The sequence below is a fragment of the Pteropus medius genome, unplaced genomic scaffold, assembly GCF_902729225.1.
Source record: "Pteropus medius unplaced genomic scaffold, Ma_sr-lr_union100, whole genome shotgun sequence".
Taxonomy (NCBI): Eukaryota; Metazoa; Chordata; class Mammalia; order Chiroptera; family Pteropodidae; genus Pteropus; species Pteropus medius.
In genome coordinates, this window is record NW_024347867.1 from 308788 (window position 1) to 332526 (window position 23739).

The 23739-nt window shown below is 34.4% G+C and overlaps 1 protein-coding gene across 3 annotated transcripts in view; it reads left to right on the forward strand.

The window, feature by feature from the left end:
- The window catches only part of RBM41 (RNA binding motif protein 41), a 57955-nt gene that overhangs the window by 29010 nt on the left and 5206 nt on the right, over nt 1–23739 (forward strand). For 2 of the 3 annotated variants that reach the window (XM_039878934.1, XM_039878935.1), the window contains 2 exons: nt 3123–3526; nt 22079–22226. In XM_039878934.1, the coding sequence (XP_039734868.1) occupies nt 3123–3526; nt 22079–22226 (552 nt within the window). The remainder of the gene's footprint in view (nt 1–3122; nt 3527–22078; nt 22227–23739) is intronic. The other variant, XM_039878936.1, reaches the window with a different exon arrangement.

A 23739-nucleotide genomic window follows, 5' to 3' on the forward strand; every position in this document is an offset into this window, starting at 1 on the left:
ATTCGACATTAATAAATAATAGCACCGTGGCTTGCACTATGGTTGCACATTCCTACCAGCAATGTATGAGGGTTTCATTTGCTCTCCAGTCTCACTGATATATGATATTGGTATTTTTAATTTTTTGCCAATGTGGCAGTTTCCTATTAGTATCTCATTTTCTTCTTAATTAGCATTTTGCTGAATTCTAATATGGTTGAGTAGTTTTCCATATATTTATTAGCCCTGTGCATTTCTTCTTTCGTGAGGCACCTTTTCATTTCAACTTTTGCCCATTTTCTTAATGGTTGTCTTCTTTATTGGTTATTTGGGCAGCAAATATCTTTTCTCATTCTGAGACTTTGCTTTCTCTTGATATTTTTGATGACCAGAAGTTTTTTATTTTAATTTAGTTGAATTTGTCAATATTTTCCTTTAATGGTTAGTGATTTGGGGGACTTAAGAAATCCTTCCATAAGTATTCTTATACCTTGCTGGTGGAAAGGCAGAAAAGTACAACTCCTACAGAGTGAAATTTAGCACTATATAGAAAAATTACATACACATTTGACCCTTTGTCTCTGCAAAGCCACCTCTTGGAATCTATTTCAAAGATGTACTAGGAAAATACAAAATTCTTTATGCACAAGACTGTTTTTCAGGACATTAGTCATAATAGCATAAAAGACTGGATACAACGCCAGTGTGTATCAGTAGGGAGTGGTCGAATAAACCATTGTACATCCACACAGTGGAGTATTACGCAGCCATAAGAGGAAGGGGAAGAGCTCTACATATTAATATAGAGTTATCTCCAGTATATATTGTTAAGTGCAGAAAAGTAAGTTGTAGAACAGTGTTTATAGTAAGTTACCATTTATGTAGGAGAAGGGTATAACTAAAGAATTATACAGATACATATATATGTGTTGCTTATATTTGCTTATATTTTCAAAGAAGAAAGAATGGGACCATAAAGCCAAAACCTAATAAAAATTATTATTTATGGAGAAGGAAAGGAATGGGATGAGGGGGACAGAGATGGAAGTGAGACTTCTGTGGAGGTACTGTAGAACACATTTACGTAATTTTTAAAAAATCAAAAAGGGGAAAAAAATTCCTAAAATTTATAAACAACCCGAAGCAGACGAATCTAACTGTAAATAAAGTTAATAGCATAACCATACAGAGAAAACATTTAAAATGAATTTAAAACAATTCATACATTCCTAATGGGATATATTTTAAGGACAAAAGTAACTGCAAAGAAATATAAAACTATATTCAGTAGTTTTATTGTCGATAGTATTGTTACTGACATTTTAAAATTCTATAAATAATATTGTAGGAAAAAGCTAATAAATTTGTTATGTTAGAAGCCAATATTTTAAGCATATGTGAAAAAAATGCAAGACTAAAATCAAGAAGTTTGAGTAAAAACCTTATAATCTTAAAATGGAAGTGGAAACACAAGTATAAACTCATTATTTTTCTCTTGGAAAAAAAAATTCCTGGTTTTGTCCACCGACAAGGCCTAGAAGCAACAAGTCTGAACAGCAATGAAAACAATCTAGCAACACACTGTGCCGCTAAATACTATTTCCCACCAAAAGGAGCCAGGGGTCCTCGGAGAAATATTCCAGGTTTAAATCAGGAAGTGTGCAGGATGAGCTTGGGACATCTTGCTGTGCCAGAAAACTGAAAAGCAATACAGGATCCAATTTGAAGGGACTAAGTAGGAGAAATTGACCACTAAAAAAGAATAATGAATACATTTAATTAAAACACATCAAATGTTTGAAAATACACGATCTCGTAATTAAAAATAATCATTGGTCACCACTGGACATCTCTAAGGTATCAACTCATTACTCTCATAGGTGGCAAATTGGGAGGGTGGGGAGCAGGAATCAAGCATTTGTCCTGCCTTTCATGTATGAGCTATATGTAGAGAAGCTAAATAGTTGATGACGGTAAGTGCGTTATAGATTCCAGGTAATAAATACAAAAGAAATAATAAAATTAATAAATACACAAGAGTAGACTTAGGGGAGTTCCATTTTACAACTCTTAATAAATCTAGGCAGTGATCATCAATGGATGCAAAACCCATGGGGTAAAAGATGAATTGGTAAACTTCATAATGGAGGGATCAGACTAACACCACCTGAATCCACTGATCAATTTTATCATCACTAAAAATGGAACCACCAAACATTATGTGCCTCATGATTTAATAGGAAGTACACATCTACCTACGAAGGATTCTTGCCTAAAAATATTGAACTCGTGTCTCATCAAACCTCTAGATCAGCAATATCCAGTGCAACTTTCCTGAGCATATAAATGGTCTTTATCTTTTCTTTCCAATATGGTATCCACTAGCCATACATGGCTGTTGAGCATTTGAAATATGACTAGTTTAACTGAGAAACTGACATTTAAAAGATTAATTTTAATAGATTTATGTGGCCATCGGATATTGTATTGGATAGAATAGCTCTCGATCTAACTGACCATTTGTAAAAAATGGAGGGGATTGAGGAACAAGTTAAACAATTCTGTAGGGAACAATCAAATTCCTTTTTTCTGTGAACATATGTTGTGGTTCCTCTATTAAATCAGTGGATGGGGGGAAATGGGTTGGAGGGGTGGGAAAGAAGGGATACTGCTTTAAAATAAAAGAGGCTTAAGAGATAGAACAGCCAAAGGCTGGTTTAGATCCTAAATAGAACAAACAAGTGTAAAAAGATATCTTTGAGATAATTAAGACCACTTGAATATGAACTTGGAATTAGATGATTCTAAGGAATTATTATGAATCTTGTAACGTGTGATTATGTCATACTGCTTACATATTTCGAATGTCCTTATCAGTTAGGTGCATATACTTGCGTGCCCCTGAGAGTGAGCACCTCCTTTATTTTGCAGCGCAGGTGCCTCAGTTGCCTCACAATAGTGCCAGCCTTGCTTGAGATGCACAATAATAAAGTCGCTATTTATATACTGTTGTCATTTGTAGCAGGTTTTAAACACCTGACCTAGCAGAATTTCTGTATCTGAAATCCAAGATTTAATTTTTATTGTCAAAGGTTGTATTGGTAGGCTTTGTAGAACTTCCCTATCTCTTTGTCTTGATCCAGATGAACCCCAAAAGAAGAACAAAGGTGATCCCATGAACAACCTGGAAAGTTTTTACCAAGAGATGATAATGAAAAAACGTCTCGAAGAGTTCCAACTTATGAGAGGTGAACCCTTTGCTTCCCACTCACTGGTCTCAGCTGCATCAGTGGGAGATAGTGGCACAGCTGAGAACCCGTCATTACTCCAGGACAAGGGAAAACAGGCAGCACAGGGTAAAGGTCCCAGTCTCCATGTGGCAAAAGTTATTGATAATTCACCTGAGCAGTGTTGGACTGGGCCTAAGAAGCTGACGCAGCCAATAGAATTTGTCCCAGAAGATGAGATCCAGAGAAATCGTTTGTCAGAGGAAGAGATCCGAAAAATTCCTATGTTTTCTTCATATAATCCAGGGGAGCCAAACAAGGTATAGGCTAAACCAAGAAAAAAAATAACATGGGTTGTTTTCATTTAATTTACTTCTACCTAAAGTAATACTTTTAAATTCGCTTTGATTATACCAAAGAATTGTCTCATAGACATAGTGATTGTGTTTTTCCTTGACTTTGACTATTCTTTCTCTGCATACTGTATAAGTAACATATTTCCTATGATATTCTTTGTGGTTTTCTGTGTTCCTAGGCTGCCCTTAGAATTTTAAAGAAATCTTGAGAAGACTCTAGTCCGTACCTACTAGAAGCCCTGAAGTAACCTCCAATATCCTAGGGTACTAATAAATCAAGTAGTATTCATAAGACCGCCATATCTGGTAGCCATGATGCCTTGGGAATTATTCGATAAATAATTGACTGCCTGGTTGTGAGTAGTAGAGTTTACTGTTATCATATGAGTTTGCTCTTTAGAATGTTTTACCTGGCTTTCATATGACTTAAGTTGCTAGTAGCTAAGCAGCGAAGTGAAAGCACAGGGTCTCAAAGTCTTAAGAAATTGGCAAATATCTAAGTAAAGGTATAAATAATCCTTGTTTTATATTTTTACTTTATAGCTATATATTCATAAACATAGTTTTACGTCTGTATAGATGAAATCATATTCTGCATATCTTGCTACAGCTTGCTTTTTTGACTCATACATGTTTTTGAAATTTATTTCTAATGATATAAGCGACTATGTAGTATTCCATTGTAGAAATGTATAATTCATTTATCCATTCTTCTGAAGATTTTTTTCTTTTCATTTTTCCTATTACAAGCAATTCTGCAACAGACATTATTGCACAATTCATAGGTTACGACCAGCAATTTTTAACGAAATTAAATAGAATAGAAAAGAATTAAAAATACATCCATAGCAAGTAAGGTAATTAATGTTTCTTAAAACTTTTGTTTTGTGTGTGTGTTCGTGGGTGTGTGGTAGTGTATGTTTGTGAGAGAGGGGGCGGGGAGGGAGAGAGGAAGAGGAAGGAGGGGGCTATGTATGGGCTAGAACATAAAATGCATTTCTTCCTATAGATCTTAGTCAGAAAAGTTGGATAAATATTTGACCCGTTGCAGTTATTCTCAAATTTTAGTGTGCACCAAAATCACTTGGCAGGCTTGTTAAAACACATTGCTGGGCTCTGCCCCCAGAATTTTTTATTTAGTAGGTCAAGTGGGGCTTAAGAATTTGCATTTCCAAGTTCCCAGGAGATGCTGTTAATGCTGGTCTGAGTGACATTTTATGAATCACTGTTCTAGATTACCTGCCTAGGAGTGGAATTACTGTGATATAGAGTATGTATGTCTTCAACTCCATGAGCAGGGTTTCAGAGATCTCTTTCACATCCTTACAGAGACTTTGTAGTATTAGACTGTTTTTTTGCCAGTCTAATATATTTAAAAGGTATCTCTTTGTTTTGATTTGCATGTTCCTGATTTCCAGTGAAATTATACATGTATTTACACATTTATTAACCTTTCAGGGACCTTCCGTGAGTTGCCTCTTCCTTTTTGTCCATTATATGATTAAATTTTTCATATTATATATAGAGATCATTTAAAAATTCTGAATATAATCTCTTGCTGCTTATTTAGCAAATATAGCCTCCCAGCCAGTGACTTATCTTTTTAACATTGCTTCTGATGTCTTGTACTAAGCAGAAGTCTTTCATTTTAATGCAGTCATATTATCAGTGTTTTATTTGATGGTTTGTGCTTTTTGAGTCATTTTAAGGAATCCTTCTGTACATATCAATAAGAAAAACACAAACAACCGAATAAAAATGGTCAGATGATATGAATAGGCAATTCGCAGAGGAGAAGACACGAATGACCAAGTAACTTATGAAGTCTCATTAGTAAGCAAAGGAAATGCTTAACAAAACTACAATGAGATACCATTTAACACCCAGGATGTTGGCATACATTTAAAGGCCCAAGAATGCCAAGTATTGGTGAACATATGGAGCCATAAGAACCACAGTATACTTTTAGCTGAATATAAATGAGTACAGCCACTTTCAATAGCATTGTGGCAATATCTGGTAAAATGGAAGATACTCATACACTATAAGTCAGCACTCCTGGGTGGCTATCCTAGAGGGACTTGCATATGTACATTAGGAGGTGTTATAAGGATACTAATTGTAGCATTATTTGTAAACAACATACATGTTCATCGGCAAGAGAATGGCTAAAGCATGATATATTCATAAAATGGAATACTATACAATAGAGAAAATGAATAAAATGTAACTACAGGTATCAGCATGGATGCAACTCACAAACTTAATGTTGAATGAAAAAAGCAGACTTCTGGCTTCACCTCCAACATATAAAGTGTTTAGAAGTCGTCACTCCTGTCTTGAAGCAAGAAAAACAGCCAAACAGACTAAAAATCAATGACGTTTTCTTGGACCCATCAGAGAATTAAAGTCACAGCATATTGTAACCCCAAAATTTAGAGAGACAGGCAATTACAGAGAATCACAGCCAAGATCTGCTTATCAGGAGTGGAAGATACTAGAGCCATAAACTGGTAGGAATACCTAAGTGGTAACTTTGACAAATTGCTTGAGGCAGAGTGTAGATTAGTGTTTGAATGACAAACTCCTGGGGGCTGCAGTCTGTGGGGGCCCCAACACTTTCATGACTTTCACCTTTAGGAACCCCACTAAGTTCTCAAGTTGAAGAGTCAAGAAAAAAAATCTCCTGTTCCTGGCATGGGAAGGGGAAAAGTTATAATTTTGAAATACACCCAGAGTTTCCACGTAACAGAGGATTACCCAGAAAGTAAAATGACTTTACCAAAGCCTTCTCCACTGTGGGAGAAAGGACATTATGTGACTTCGGGTCCCTCTCGCTTTCCTGTCTCATCTAAGAGAGAGGGGAAAAAATGCTGTGAAACACTTGTGTAGGGTAACAGACTGGGGACACAGGCACACTGAAAGACTGAAACTTTATACGATTGTAGAATGTTTCCCCTTACCCCACACCTTATCACCAACCTACGGCATCAGCTGTGGATTACAGCTGAAAGACCCGCAAAGCTCAGACTCTGTTTAAGAAGTTTTTAGGGAAACTCAAAGAAAACAGGGAAGACAAAACCAAGGACATTAGAGGAAACTGAAATCAGTGACACAGCTAGAGAAAACATTAAACACCACCCAACTCCTCGCCAGATTAACATAAAACCTCACACTAACAGCCTGTTTACCTCAGTTCCTATTAACATTATTCATCATGTCTAGCTTTCAACAAGAAAGAAATAAGACTTGCTAAAAGAAAAACAGTCTCGAGACAAAACAAGCATCAGAACCAAACTCATGTGACACAGGTTTTGGAATGATCACATATATGGAATTTAAAGTAACTATGACTAATATGCTAAAGAGTCTGTGAGAAATTGTATACAACATGCGAAAACATGTAATGTAATATAAGCAGAGATAAACTCAAAAAGAGATGCTAGAAAGAAAAACATGATGCCTTTGATACGCTCATCAGTAAATTGTATACGGCCAAGGAAAGAATAAGCTTGAAGGCATGTCAATAGAAACTCCTAAACTGAAATGCAAAGAGAAAAAATACTATAAAAAAATAGAGTATCCAAGAACTATGGGACAGTTTTAAAATGTATATACATTTTTGGAATACCAGAAGAATAAGAGAGAAAGGAACAGAAGAAATACTTGGAGTAAGGATGGCTGAAAATTTTCCAAAATTAATGACAGATACCAGACCACTGATCCAGGATCTGAGCAGAGAACACTAAGCAGGATAACTACCAAAAAATACACCTAAGCATATCTTGTTCAAACACAGAAAACTGAAAACAGAAAAATCTTGCAAACAGCCAGAGAAAAGCACTTTACCTATAGAGAAACAAAGATAAGAATTGCTTTGGATTTCTCTTCCGAAATGATGCAAACAAGAAGAGAGTGGAGTGAAATAGTTAAAGTATTGAGGGGGAAAAAAACCCCACCTACCTAAAATTCTGTGTCCAGCAAAAAGATTCTTCAAAAGTTAAGAAAAATAAAGGTTTTATTAGGCCAAAAAAAATAAATAAATAAGGTAATTTGTTACCACTAAACCTGCCTTGCAAAAAAATGTTTAAAGTTCTTCAAAGAGAAGGAAAATCGTATTGGTTAGATTAAAAAGACCATATCTCTATAATAAAAAAAAAAAAAGAGCATAGAAGAAGGAATAAGTGAAGGTAAAATCTTTTTCTTATTCTAAATGATCTAAAAGTAATAGCAATGTGTTAGATAATTATTGCATATATGGATAAGTGAAATGAATGGCAGGAATGTTATGAGGGATAGGAGGAGGGAATTAGTATTTAGTGTATATAACTATAGTACAGCATCTATACAACCTGTGAAGCGGTATAGGGTTAATTGACAGTAGACTTAGATTAGTTGTAAATGTATATTGCAAACTCTAAGGCAACCACTAAAAATTATAAAGAAGTATAATTGATATACTAAGAGGGGAGTGAAAATGGAATCATAAAATGATACTCATTCTCTAGTCTTTTACAGAAAATAGAAGCAAAGGGAACACTTTGACTTATTTTATGAGAACCAGCCTTAGTTTAATACCAAAACTAGATACATTACAATAAAGAAAACTACAAACTAATCTCTCTCATAAATATAGATGCAAAAAACCTTAATATTAGGAAAATCAAAATATTTGATTGAAAAAAAATATTGAGAAATCAAATCCAACAATGTATCAAAAGAATTGTATATCATGAACAAATGGGATTTATTCCATGTACCCAAAGCTGGCTCAAAAATCAATTAAAGTAATCTACCACATCAACAGACTAAAGAAAAGGTATCATATTATTCTTTCAATAGATGTAGGAAAAGCATTTGGCAAAATCCACCCATTAATGACAAAAATTCTCAGCAAACAAGGAATAGAGGGGGACATCCTCAACTTGATAAAGAATATTTACAAACCCTACAGCTGACATCATACTTAATGGGTGAGAAACAGGATGCTTTCCCCTTTTATCAGAAACAGGGCAAGGATATCCATTCTCCCCACTTTTTAAAAAACATTGTACTGGAAATGCTAGCTAGTAAAATAAAAAAAATAAAAAGCACATAGATTGGAAAGGAAAAAATGAAAGTGTCTTTTTTCAGATGACATGTAGGTAGAAAATCTCAAATAATCAACAACAACAAGCTAAAACAACTCCTGGAACTAATAAGTGAGTATAGCAAGGTTGGAGGATACAAGGTTTATATATAAAAGTCAATTGTTTTTCTGTATAACAAGAAATGAACAATTGAAATAAAAAGCACAACACTCTTTACAATAGTACAAAAAGCAGTGAAATAATTAGGTAGAAATCTAGCAAAATATGTACAGGATCTGTATGCAGAAAACTATAAAACCCTGCTGAAAAATTAAAGATCTAAATAAATGCAGAAATGTTCTGTGTTTATGGGTCAGAAGACTTAATATTAAGATGTCGGTTCTTGCCAAATTGATATGTAAATTCCCCACAGTCCTAACAATCCCAGCAGGCTATTTTGTGGATATAAACAAACTGATTCTGAGTTTACAGAGAAAGACAAAAGATCCAGAATATCTTACACAATACCAAAGGAGAAGAAAGAGAAGATGACAGTTAGAGGACTGACACTACCCAACTTCAAAATTTACTATAATCAAGTAGTTTGGTGTTGGCGAAAAAAAAAAAAAAGACAAATTGATTAATTGAGGAGAATAAAGACTCCAGAAATAGACGCACACAAATATAGTGAACTGATCTTTGATAAGGGAGCAAAGGCAATTCAATGGAGAAAAGATTAGTCTTTTCATCAAATTGTGCTGAAACGACTGGATATCTACATGCAAAAAAATGAATCTATACATTTTTTTTCTCAAAAAATTAACTCAAAACGGATTATACATCTAAATGTAAAACACAAAACTATAGAATTTCTAGAAGGAAACGAGAAAATCTAACTGACCTGTATGGTGCTGCATTTATATGTATAACACCAAAAGCATGATTTATATGAGAGAAAAAAATGGATAAATCAGACTTTATTAAATTTGTAAATTGCTATGTGAAAGAGACTTTTAAAAGAATCAAAAAACAAGCGACAGACTGGAAGAAAATATTTGCAAAACATATGTCTAATAAAGGACTTGTATCCATAATACACGAAGAACTTCTAAAATCCAACAGTAGTAAAACAGACTACTCAAAAAATGGGCAAAATAACAGACACTTCACCAAAGAAGTTATGTACATGTCAAATAAGCATATGAAAACGAGCTCAGCATCATTTGTCATCATGGAATGGCAAAATAAAACAATAATGAGATGCCAGTATCCGCCTATTAAAAATGGCTAAATTTCACAGTAAAATTGACAGTCCCAAATGCGGTTGAGTATGCTGAGGAACTCTTACTCATTGCTACTGAGAATTCAAATTGGTACAACATCTTCAGAAGATAGTTTGGTAGTGTCTTACAAATCTAAATATGGTTTTACCATATAATCAGTAATTGTGCTTCTAGTTCTTTATTTACTCCAATTGATTTGAATACCTGTATTCATACAAAATCCAGCATGTTGATAGCAATTTTATTCATAATTGCCAAAAACTTGCAATCAAGATGTTCTTCTACAGGCAAATGGATACATTCACTTGTACTACATCTATACAATGAAATATAATTCAGCAATAAAAAAAGAACTGTCAAGCCACAAGACAGAGAGGAACTATAAGTGCACATTTATAAGTAAAAGAAGCGAGTATGAAAAACTACATTTTGTATGATTCTAATTATGTGACATTCTGGAAAACACAGAATTACAGCAACAGTTAATGATCAGTGGTTGTCAGGATTTGGGGGAGAGCGGGAAAGAAAGGAATAGGTGAAGCACAGGAGATTTTTAGGGCAGTAAAATTATTCTGTGTGATATTGTAATGGTGGATGCAAGACATTTTTCGAAGCCATAAAACTGTACAGCATGAATAATAACCATTAATGTATCCAAATATTAAAAAATCATTTAGAAGATTGCAGAACCCTAGGAAAGAATGCAGACTGACAAGAGGATCTAACTGTGTTAACAAATATATGAAGCAGCCTCACAGAAGGTATTGGGGAAAAGGTGCTGATGTGAGTGAGTATCTTTGGAAATGTGTGGAGACAACAGAGAGGCAAACAGAACTGTACATAATCATTGTTTCCTAGTTGCTAAGGTTGTGTCCATGGGGGTACTGGTTAACAATTCTGATATTGATATGCATGTATAATGAAATGGAGTAATTAAGTAAATGATGGCAGCTGATGGGAGCCAGGTTTCTCACCATTGTAATTTACAGATAAGCAAAGAGTGGAAGCTAGAATGATCCATGTGGTAATGGTTTAGAGTTGGAGACATTAGTATGAACTCAAGTTTAACTTAATATACAAATGATTACATATAGAAATCTTTATAGATATGTGTATATACATAGGTTAGTGTTAATTTTTCTGTCAACTGAGAGAGTCTAAATGAAATGACACTCCAATAGCAACAAGTGTGTTCAGCATCCAGATCTCAGTTTCTAATACCACTCTTAAGTAAAAGGAACTTGGACTCTTTAGAGAAATGGCTGATTCCAGCAGGAAATATGCAAGATGAGCCTTCAGCGTTTTGTAGTGCCAGAAAGTAAGGAAGTGCTCAAAACAACATAAAAAATATTGTTGGGGATATGTCAAAAGAGCACAGGAGCCAACTGAAAGTTTCCAGTGACCAAAGCTGGAACGATTTGTGCAAAAGAAAATAATAATAATATTGGATTATAACCCAAAGTATAGAATAAATATCTATGAGTCTATACTGATGACAAATAAAACAATTGAGTACATTGATAAATGGGGGAGAGGACACAAATAGCCCGTGCAGATGAATTCTCAATAATCTGTGTAGCTGCCTCACCTCAAGGAAGAGGAGCATAACTCCCCCTCCTTAGCTTTGAGCTACTTATAGTGACTTCTTTCCAAAGAGTACAGTATGGAAAGGCATTAAAAAAGTAACATTACAATGTAGAAACCCAACACTGCCTCAGGTGATCAAAGCCAACATCAACAGTCATAAATCATGTTGATAGTATGTATGATGTGATCAAAATTGCACATTTCCACTGTGGTCTTCCTCCTAATAATCTGTAAACCCCAATCTAACCATAAGAAAACACCAGAAAAATTCTAGTGGTGGAGCATCCTACAAAATACCTGATCAGTTTTCCTCAAACTGAAGATCATTAAAAACAAAGTCTGAGAAACTGCCACAGCCAAGAGGAGCCTAAAGACACATGAAAACTAAATATACTATGGTATCCTAGATGAGATCCTGGAACAGAAAAAGGACATTAGGGAAAACCTAAGGGAATCTAAATTAACTATGGACTTTAGTCAATAATAATATATCAAATTTAATTCATTTATTTTAACAAATATAGTAATGTAAGATGTTAATAAGGGAAACTGAATGTGAGGTATATGGGAACTCTTTGTACTGTCCTCTCAATTTTTCTGTAAATCTAAGTTTTTCTATTCTAAAAAATAAAGCATTTTTAAAAATATTTAAGCACTGACTTTGACCTCAAAGGCAAGGGAAGTAAAAGCAAGAATAAATGGATGGGAGTATATCAAACTAAAAAGATTCTGCACAGCAAAAGAAACCACCAACAAAGCAAAGAGGCACCTGTCCAAATGGGAGAATATATTTACATACAACACCTCCAACATGGGCCTAATATCCAAAATATACAAAGAACTCATAAAACTCAACAATTAAAAAAAAAATCCAATTTAAAAATGGGCAGAGGACCTGACATATGACATAGGAAAAGATACTCAACTTTACTAGCTCTTAGGTAAATGCAAATCAAAACCACAATATGATACCATCTCACACTTGTTACAATGGCTGCCATCAACAGGACAAGTAATAACAAGTGTTGAAAGGCTATGGGCAAAAGGAACCCTCATGCACTGCTGGTGGGAATGTAAATTGGTACAGCCACTATGGAAAACAGTATGGAGGTTCCTCAAAAAATAAGGATTGAATTACCATATGATCCAGCAATCCCTTTTCTGGATATTTAAACAAAAAAACCTGAAAACATTTATCTGCAAAGATATATGCACCCCCATGGTCACAGCAGCATTATTCACGGTGGCCAGGACATGAAAGCAACCGAAGTGTCCTTCGATAGATGATTGGATAATGAAGCCGTGGTACATGTATACAATGGAATATTACTCGACCATAAGAAAAGATGAAATACTGCCATTTGCAGCAATATGGATGGACCTTGAGATAATCATGCTAAGCAAAATAAGTCAGAAAAAGTTGAAGACCATATGATTTCACTCATATGTGGGATACAAAACTGAATGCAACAAACAAACCTGACAAACAGACTCATGGACATGGACAGTGGATTAGTGGTTACCAGAGGGAAGCGGGGAAGAGAGGAGATAGATGAGGTAGAGGGGGTCAAATACTTGGTGACAGAAGGAAATTTAACTTTGGGTGATGAGCATACAATGCAATATACATATGATGTATTGTTGTACACTTGAAACTTACTTGATTTTATTAATCAATGTCACCCTAACAATTTTAATTAAAAAAATTTTAAAACAAGTAGCATGCAGCATAATATCATTTATATAAAGGTTAAAAATATAAAATAATACTGTATTGCAGAGGAAGAGCTTCATCCTCTATTTTCACCTGGAGTTTGTTTTTGTTTCACAGAAATGTTTATTTTGTTTTCTAGCCTAGCTGTATATTTTTACATATGCATATATATGAACATATATGTATGTTGTGGATATATACATGTGTATATGCCTGTGTGTATGTGTGTGTATATATATATGTTTTTTTTGAGCAGAGAGGATGCATCCAAGTAAGAAGCGACTGAGCCACCTCAACCAGAATTCCTCTTGATTTTTTAAGAATGTTTATATCAAAGGAAACAATCTTAGTATGGATCTTTCCTACTTAGTGAGAAACTTGCTGGATGTTTCACATACCCCTTTCTACGGTCATTTAATTTGGTGATGCTTTCATGATGAGTATTTCAGAGCCAAAACTAGATCACATGAAATTACTTAAGTGAATCATAAGTCAGTTATTCTGTCCTTGCCTTTAAAGTAAAAGTATAGTTAAATGATAAATATGTGAATATTCAGCTTCTAAAGACTTTGAGATGTAAATAATCTGCTTATTACAGTGCTTAATATATTAATTCATGCGTTTCAGCGGTTAAGTCATTTAAGTGGGTTCTGTTTTCTAGCCCTTTGCTTTTGCAGTTGTCTGACTTCTCAAGTTCCTTTAAGATATCAAAGGATCTAACTTAACACTAGTGAATATATAGAGATCTCTTTTTTTCTTATCTTTTTTTTTTTTTTTTTTTTACCTGTAACCTGGTCTTCCTAGGTGGTCTCCCATCCAAGCAACCTGGGCGACCCCAGCTTCCAGATCGACGAGAGGGTTCAAGTGGCATGGCATGGCTCCTTATCTTTTTTTTTTTTTTATTATTGTAGTAAACTACACATAACCTGAGATCTACCATCTTAACAAAATTTTAAGTGTACATTACAACGTTGTTAACTACAGGTATAAAGCTGTACAGAAGACCTCTAGGATTTTTTCATCTTATATGACAACTTTATACCCATTGAACAGCAATCCTCCATTTTCCCCTTCCCCCCGGTCCTGGCAACCACCATTCTAGTTTCTTCTTGAGTTTGAGTACCATAGATACCTTTTACAAGTGGAATCATGCAGTATTTGTCCTGTCGTAACTGGCTTAATGCCCTCAAGTTTCGTTTATGCTATTGCATATGACACGATTTCCTTTTTCTAGTTGAATAATATTCTATTGTATGTTATACCACATTTTCTTTATCCACTCATCTGTGACAGACATTTAGGTTGTTTCCATCTCTTTGCTATTATGAACAGTGCACTGAATGTGAGTTTAAATATCTCTTTGAGATCCTGATTTTAATTCTTTTGGATAAGTACCCAGAGATCAGATTGCTGGATCACTTGGTAGTTCTAGTTTTAATTTTTTTGAGACCCTCCATAGTGTTCTCCATAGTGGCTGCACCATTTTACATTTTACCAACTGCACAAGGGTTCCAATTTCTCCACACCCTCATCAACATTTATTTTCTGTATGTGTTCTTTGAGGAGATGTCTATTTAGGTCTTTTGCCCATTTTTTAAAATTGGGTTGTTTATATTTTTTCTGTTGAGTTCCTTATTTATCTTGGATATTAACCTCTATATGGTTTCCAAATATCTTCTTCCATTTCATAGGTTGGCTTTTCACATTGTTAAGTGTTTCTTTTGCTGTGCAGAAGCATTTTTGTTGATGTTGTCCCACTTGACTTTCGCTTTTGTTACCTGTACTTCTGATATAATATCCAAGAAATCATTGCCAAGGCCAGTGTCATGAAGCTTTTATCCTATTTTCTTCTGGGAGTTTTAGAGTTTCAGTTCTCATGTTTAAGTCTAATCCATTTTGAGTTGGTTTTTATGTATGGTATAACATGAGTCCAATTTTATTCTTTTGCATATGAATATCACCTTGTCAAAGGTACTGTCTTTTCCCCTTTGTTTATCTTGCCCCCCTTGTCAATCGGTTGACTGTATATATGTGGGTTTAGTTCCAGCCTCTCTATTGTGTTCTGTATGTCTGTCTTTATGCCAGTATCATACCATTTTGATTACTGTAGATTTGTAATGTGTTTTGAAATTAAGAAGTTTGAGACCTCCAGTTTTGTTCTCATTTCTCAAGATTGCTTTGGCTATTTGGGGTCTCTTGTAGTACCATATGAATTTTAAGATTTTACTTTTCTGTTTCTATAAAAATACTATTGAGATTTTGATAGGAATTGCATTAAATCTGTAGATCACTTTGGGTAGTGTGGACATTTTAACAATGTTGTCTTCTAATCCACAAACATGAGCTATCTATGCATTTATTTTTGTCTTTATTCGAGCAATGTTTTGTGGTTTTTAGTGTACAAGTTCTTCACCTCTTTGATTACATTTTTAAAAATTGAAGTATGATTGACATCCAGAAAAGCTGTACACATTTAATGTATGCATCTTGATGAGTTTGAAGGTATACACTGTGAAACTGTCACCATATACAGTGTCTTAAACTATTATCTCCAGAAATTTCCTCCCTCTCTCTTTTTTCTTTGATATGAACATTTAACATAAGATCTACTCTCTTAACAAATTTTTAAGTATTCAGTATAGAATTGTTAATTATGTGCATTATTCCGTACTGTAGTTCTATAGGACTTATTCATCTTTTATAAGTGAAACTGTCTACCTCCTGATGAATACTTTTCCAATTAACCCCAGCCCCTGGTAAACATGATTCTGTTCTCTACATCTATGAATTTAACTATTTTAGATTCCTGATATGAGTGGGATCATGTCGTATTTGTTTTTCTGTGTCTGGTTTATTTCACTTAGCATAATGTCTTTTAAGTCCATCAATGTTGCAATGATTGACAAGATTGATTTCTTTTTTAAGACTGAATAATATTCCATTATATTTATACACATTTTCTTTATCCATTCGTCTATCAGTGGACATTTAGGTTGTTTCCATGTCTTTGCCATTGTAAATAATGCAGCAATGAACAAAGGAATGCAGATATTTCTTCCAGACCCTGATTCCAGTTCTTTTGGGTATAAACCCAGAAGTGAGTTTACTAAATTATATAGTAGTTCTATTTTCAATTTTTTGAGAAACCTCCATACTGTTTTCTATACTGGTTGTACCAACTTACATTCACACCAATACTGTACAAGGGTTAAAATTTCTCCACATCATCACCAGCACTTATCTTTTGTTTTTGTTTTTGTTTTTATAATAGCCATTTTAACAGCATAAAGTGTTATCCTATTGAGGTTTTGATTTGCATTTCTCTGATGATTAGGTAAACAGGATTTTGAATATCTTTTTCATATGCCTGCTGGCAATTCGTATGTCCTTTTTGAAGAAATGTCTATTCAGGTCTTTTACCCATTTATTTTTATTTATTTATATTTTTTTATTAAGTTTATTGTGGTAACATTGGTTAATATAATTCTGTAATTTTCAGGTGTACATCATTATAATTTGACATCTGTATATTCTATTGTGTGTTTACCACCCAAAGTCCAGTTTCCTTCAGCTACCATATATTTGATCCCCTTTACCTACTTCATCTTACGCCTACCCCACTGTATTTGACTCCCTTTAACTGTCTACCAACCCCCTCCTCCCCCACACCCTACACTCTCATAACCACTAGTCTATAGTCCATGTCCATGAGTCTCTGTTTGTCCTGTTCATTTGTTGCTTTTAGGTTTATATCCCACATATAAGTGATATGTGATTTTCAACTTTTTACCCATTTTTTGAATTGGGTTATTTGTTTTTTGGGGGGGTTGAGTTATAGGATTCCCTTATATATTTTAGATAGTAATCTTTTATCAAATATATGATTTGCAAATATATTCACCCATTCCATAGGTTGCCTTTTCACTTTGCTGATTGTTTCCTTTGCTGTACAGGATTTTAGTTGATGTATTCCCACTTGTCTACTTTGGCTTTTATTGCTTTGCTTTTGATGGCATATCCAATAAATCAGTGTCAAGAAGCTTTTCTCCCATGTTTTCTTCTTGAAGTTTTAGAGTTTCCAGTCTTATTTTTAAATCTTTAATCCATTTTGAGTTGATTTTTGTTTATTGTGTAAGATACGTGTCTAGTTTCATTCTTTTGCACTGGATATCCAGTTTTCCCAGCATCACTTATTGAAGAGACTATCTTTTCTCCATTATGTATTCTTGCCCCTCTTGTTGAAGATCAATTTACCGTAAATGTATGGTTTATTCTGGGCTGTCTATTCTGTCCCACTGGTCAATGTGTCCTTTTTATGCCAGTACCATACTGTATTGATAACTGTAATTTGAAATCAAGAAATGTGATGCCTATTGATTTGTTCTTCCTCAAGATTGCTTTGTCTATTTGGGGTCTGTTTTGGTTCCGTATGAATTTCAAAATTTTGTTTTTCACATAAATTGCCATGGGGACTTTAATAAGAATTGCATTGAATCTGTAGATCATTTTGAGTAGTATGGACATTTTGACAATATTTTGACAATACTTCCAATCCATAAATATAGAATTTCTTTCCATTTATTTGTGTATTTTTCAATTTTTTCATCAGTGTTTTAGAGTTTTCTGTGTATAAGTCTTTCAGCTCTTGAAATAAATTTATTTCTAAGTATATTCTTTTCGATGCTATTGTAAATGGGATTGTTTTTCTTAAATGTTGATTTTGTATCTTGCAACTCTATTGAATTTGTTTATTAGTTTTAATAGTTTTATTGTGAAATCTTTAGGGTTTCTACACATAGGATTATGTCATATACAAACAGATAATTTTATGTCTTACTTTCTAGTTTGGGTGCCTTTATTTTTGTTTTTCTTGTCTAATTGCTCTCTTTAGGACTTCTAGTACTATGTTAAATAAAAGTAAAAAGAGTAGGTGGGCATCCTTGCCTTATTCCTGATCTTAAAGGAAAGGAAAAGCCTTAAGTTTTTTACTCTTGAGTATGAGGTTAGCTGTGACAGACTTTTCATATATGGTGTTTATCATATTGAGGTAAATTTTTTATATTCCTAGTTTATTGAGCATTTTTATCATAAAAGGATGTTGGATTTGGTCAAATGCATTTTCTATATCTATTGATATGATTGTGTGATTTTTATCCTTCATTCTGGTAATGTGGTATATCACATTGATTGATTTTCATGTTTTGAATCATCCTTGTGTCCCAAGGATAAATAGCACATGGTCATAAATACCACAATCCTTTTAATGTGTTTTTGAATTCAGTTTACTAGTTTTCTGTTGAGGATCTTCGCATCTGTATTTATTGGGTATATTGGCCTATAGTATTTTTTTTTTCTTGTAATGTCTTTTTCTGCTTTGGGTAATGCTCTCCTCATAAAATTGGTTTGGGAGTGTTCCCTCCTCTTCAATATTTTAGAAGAGTTTGAGAAGGAATGGTATTCATTCTTCTTTAAATGTTTGGTAAAATTCACCTATGAAGCCATCTGGCCCTGGGGTTTTCTTTGTTGGGAGGTTTTTGATTACTGATTGGATCTCATTACTAGTTAAAAATCCGTTCATATGCTCTATTTCTGATGATTTAGTCATAGTGTAGGCTGTACGTTTCGAGGAATTTATCATTTTCTTCTAGATTAATGACTTTGTTAGCATAGAATTGGTCATAGTAGTTTCTTTTTTTAATTAATTATTTTTTTACGGTGACATTGGTTAACGAAATCCAATAAGTTTCAGCTGTACACTTTAACAGTAAGGCATATATATATTTACACAGCGTGTTCACTTCTCATAGTTAGATTTCTTTCTGTCACCACATATTTGACCCCCTTTACCTTATCTACCTCCCTCCTTCCCCCTCCCCCCTACCCTCTAGTAACCACTAGTCTATTGTCCATGTCCACGAGTCTCTGTTTGTTCTGCTCATTTGTTGCTTTTAGGTTTATATCCCACATATAAGTGATATCATCTGATTTTCAACTTTTTCTGTCTGGCTTATTTCACTTAGCAAGATTATCTGGAGGTCCATCCATGTTGTCACAAATGGCAGTATTTCATCCCTTCTTATGGCTGAGTAATATTCCATTGTATATATGTACCGCCGCTTATTTATCCAATCTCTTGTAGGACACTTCGGTTGTTTCCAAGTCCTGGCCACCATGAATAATGCTGCTATGAACATTGGTGTGCAAATATCTTTTCAGATATGGGTTTTCAAGTCTTTGGGGTAAATACCCAGTAAAGAGATTGCTGGATCATATGGTAGATCAATTCTTAGTTTTCTGAGGAACCTCCATACCGCTTTCCATAGTGGCTGTACCAATTTGCAGTCCCACCAGCAGTGTATGAGGGTTCCTTTTTCTCCGCATCCTCTCCAACATTTGTTATTACTTGTCCTGTTGATTATAGCTATTCTAACAGGTGTGAAATGGCGTCTCATTGTAGTTTTGATTTGCATTTCCCTAATAGCTAGTGATGTTGAGCATCTTTTCATATATTTGTTGGCTGTTTGTATGTCCTCTAGGGAGAAATGTCTGTTCAGGTCCTCTGCCCATTTTTTGATTGGATTGTTTGTTTTTTGTTGTTGTTGTTGTTGTTGTTGTTATTGAGTCGTATGAGTTCTTTGTATATTTTGGATATCAGGCCCTTATCGGTGGTGTTGCTTGCAAATATATTTTCCCATTCAGCTGGTTGTCTCTTTACCTCGTTGATGATTTCTTTTGCTGAGTGGAGGCTTTTTAGTTTGATGTAGTCCCATTCATTTATTATTGCTTTTACTTCCCTTGCTTTTGAGGTCCAATTCATGAAATCTTCTTTAAATCCAAGGTCCTTGAGTTCAGTTCCTATATTTTCTTCTATGCATTTTATTGTTTCAGGTCTTATATTTAGGTCCTTAATCCATGTTTAGTTACTTTTGGTGTGTGGTGATAGACAACAGTCTAGTTTCATTCTTTTGCAGGTGGCCTTCCAGTTTTCCCAGCACCATTTACTGAAGAGGCTATCCTTTCTCCACTGTATGTTTTTGGCTTTTTTGTTGAAAATTCTTTACCCATATAAATATAGGTTTACTTCTGGACTCTCAATTCTGTTCCACTGGTCAGTGTATCTGTTTTTCTGCCAATACCATGCCTTTTTGATTATTGTCGCTTTGTAGTATAATTTGAAGTCTTATACCACTGTATGTCTTTGACTAGGGTTTTTAATCCATTTATATGTAATTATTGATAGGGAAGGACTTACTATTGCCATTTATTAGTTGTTTTCTGTCTTGTAGCTCTTTTGCCCCTCTTTTTCTCTCTTAACATCTACCTTTGTGTTTCTCAGATTTTTTTGTAGTGATGTCCTTTTTCCTCTCTCATTTTCTTTTATGTATCTTCTTTAGATATTTTCTTTATGGTTACAATGGGGCTTACGTAAAACATCTGAAGAGTTATAACAATATATTTTAAACCGATAAGAACTTAAGTTCATTTACATTTAAGAGCTCATTTTTTATTTTCTTGAATATTCTTTTTTTTTTTTTTTATGGTGACATTGGTTAATGAAATCCAATTTAGCAGTAAGACATATATATGTGTATATATATGTATATGTGTGTGTGTATATATATGCACACACACATACATACATGCATACATACATATATACACATACATATATGTGTTTATATATGGCATTGTATGTTCACCACACATAGTTAGATTTCTTTCTTTCACCACATATTTGACCCCTTTTACCCTATCTACCTACCCTTTCTCCCCTCCCCTCTGGTAACCACTGGTCTATTGTCCATGTTCATGAGTCTGTCCTGTTCGTTTGTTGCTTCAGGTCTATTTTTAAAAATAGCATCCCATTCCTAATAGATAGAATGTTGTCTCCTATTTCTCTGAGGGGATTTATAATGGCTTTTGAAGTTTTCTCTCCTTGCATGTTCTGTTTTCTATTTGCTTTCATTTCTGTTTGTTTATCTGTTCTCTGTCTTTCGCATTAGACACTTTCCTCACATGCCTGATAATCATGTTCATTAATTCATGTCCTGATAATCATTGGAAGCTTTGAGTACATGAGTGGTCCTTGTTGACTTTGAGCTTCACTTTAAAGTCATATGGCTGATCCATTTGTTGGAGAAATTCCCCATCCCAAATAAGTATTTTTTTTAAACTTTCGTCTTGGAACTAATCAGATTCTTCAGAGTAGACACTTACAAGCTCTTGCTTGGGAGAGCAAATGGGAAAAAATGTCTAGGGTGTTCTCAGCATTCAGTATGCATCATTTGTCTTAATCTCCTTGCTTTCATAAACAGTGTTCACACCTTGAACTGTGTCTGTCATTCCCCATATTCAGTGAATCAACCTCCAGTATTCACCAGGATTGGGAGTGGCCTTTCCCAGTAGCATATTGTAGGGGAGGATATTTTAAAGTATACTTGGTTTTTAAACAACTTTCAACCTACCCACCTAATCTTAACCCTATCCCTTTAGATCTATTTCCAGAAATACCTGAAGCTATTAATTCTTGAACCGTTTTAGGATTCTTAGGTATAGATCGGATTGGTTCCTGGCTTTCCCCACTGCTGATTCAAGATTGAGCTTTCTTGAGTATACTCATCCAGTCATTTTCCAGCTTCCAGAATATTGTCATTATCGCCTCTTTTCCTTGTTCTTCCTAAACTTGTGGTTTTGTTTAAATAAAAAAAAAAATCCTTACAGTTTTTGAGAGTTATCTGGAGGGAGTGAAATTGGATACATGTGTTCAATCTACCATCTTTATTTTTAACTAATTCTAACCACTATGAAATGGTTGCCTTACCTCCCTCATGTGATATCTCTGTTGATCTTTGGTTTATATTAGGTGTTATACCTGAAGAACCTTAGCCCTCGGGTGACAGAAAGAGATCTTGTCTCATTGTTTGCTCGGTTCCAGGAGAAAAAAGGACCCCCAATTCAATTCCGAATGATGACTGGACGAATGAGGGGTCAGGCTTTCATCACCTTCCCCAGTAAGTAGCCTCATCCAGATAATTACCCAGTTGTAGCATCAGCATAAGAGACTACTTATACCCTCTCTAATTTAGATATAGTCCTCTGATTTCTCTACAACACATAAGAAGCATGTGTTGAACAAGCACATGAGAAGAAGGGAAAAGAAGTAAGCAAAATATGTTTTCAATGTTCTTCTATCGTCCCTTCTTTTCTTCCTGTCCTCCATTGACTGCATGACCACCTTACCACGTTGTCCTCAATTTTCCCCAGTCATGGCACTTTCTTCTCACTTTACCAAAATTTATTTTCCCATTGTTCATAGTAATATTTCTGGTCCAAGTCATAATTATATTATTTATTAATATATTGGTATTCTGATCAGAACACTTAAACTTGCCTTATGCCCTATTCCTTTATGACTACAAGACGGCAAGCTAATATGCTAATTCATGAGTAATTCATAATTGGCTAGTGGATGATGATATATCGTTTGTACCGTAATACATGATTTCAGTATCCTAATCCAAAGGGAGCAATCATGTAGGAATTTCAGTTTCTATGCCAGATCAGATTAACTTTTTGGGGAGGTTGGGGAAGTGGAAGCTGGGTAGGAGCTGTACATTTCATTATCCCTAAACTATCATCATTTATAAACAGCCTAGTAATGGATGTATCGGCAAGTGCTTTTACACATGAGCGGTACCAAACTCCACTCTTTTCATACAGTCTTATACCATCTTCTCTATCTTATTGAAGGTTTACAGATCACCTACACTGGTGGTTTCCAGTCTTTTCAAGTGTGAAGACCTTTTATTAAACAAAAAAATATTTCATGGACCCCTACCTAATATGATCTATTAATTGAAAAATATATAATAAAAAGGCTTTATAAACTAAGTACTTTTACATGGATAGCTGTTTTACTAATCATGATAGCTGCTATCAACATTTGAAAATTTGTAGTATATATATAAGTGTGATAGTAATTAGTTTAGTCTAAAGACATTGCTTGTCTACTCAAGATTTCACAGACTCTGGGCAATAATTCCACTCCTTCCTGATTTCCACATCAAGACTTTGAGACCCATAAATTGAATACTGCTGCTCTATACTATATACTCTCACACCTCAAGTTTCCATATGCCTACAAGGATTATTAAACTTATTTATCCCATGAGGGCTCCTGCAACCACTCTCCTATCAAAAGAAAAAAAAGTAGCAAAATGTCCTCAATACAATGATAATTTTATTTGTGTTTTCCTATTTTGAAAATGATTTCATTCTCACAATACCTATAATCTGTTATCTAAGATAGAAGCTCATGTATTATTAGTTATAGCTTAGCCTTCTTTAGCATACTGTCTATATTCTTGTTTCTTTACCTATATCTTTGAATTAGGTGGCACTCTCAAATATTCAAGTTTTTCTTATCACTGTTCTTAGCCATTAGTTTAATCTTGCTGAGTTATACAAATTTGAGATTTGGAAAAGATAATAAAATCAAATAACTATATGGCTTTACAGCCTACA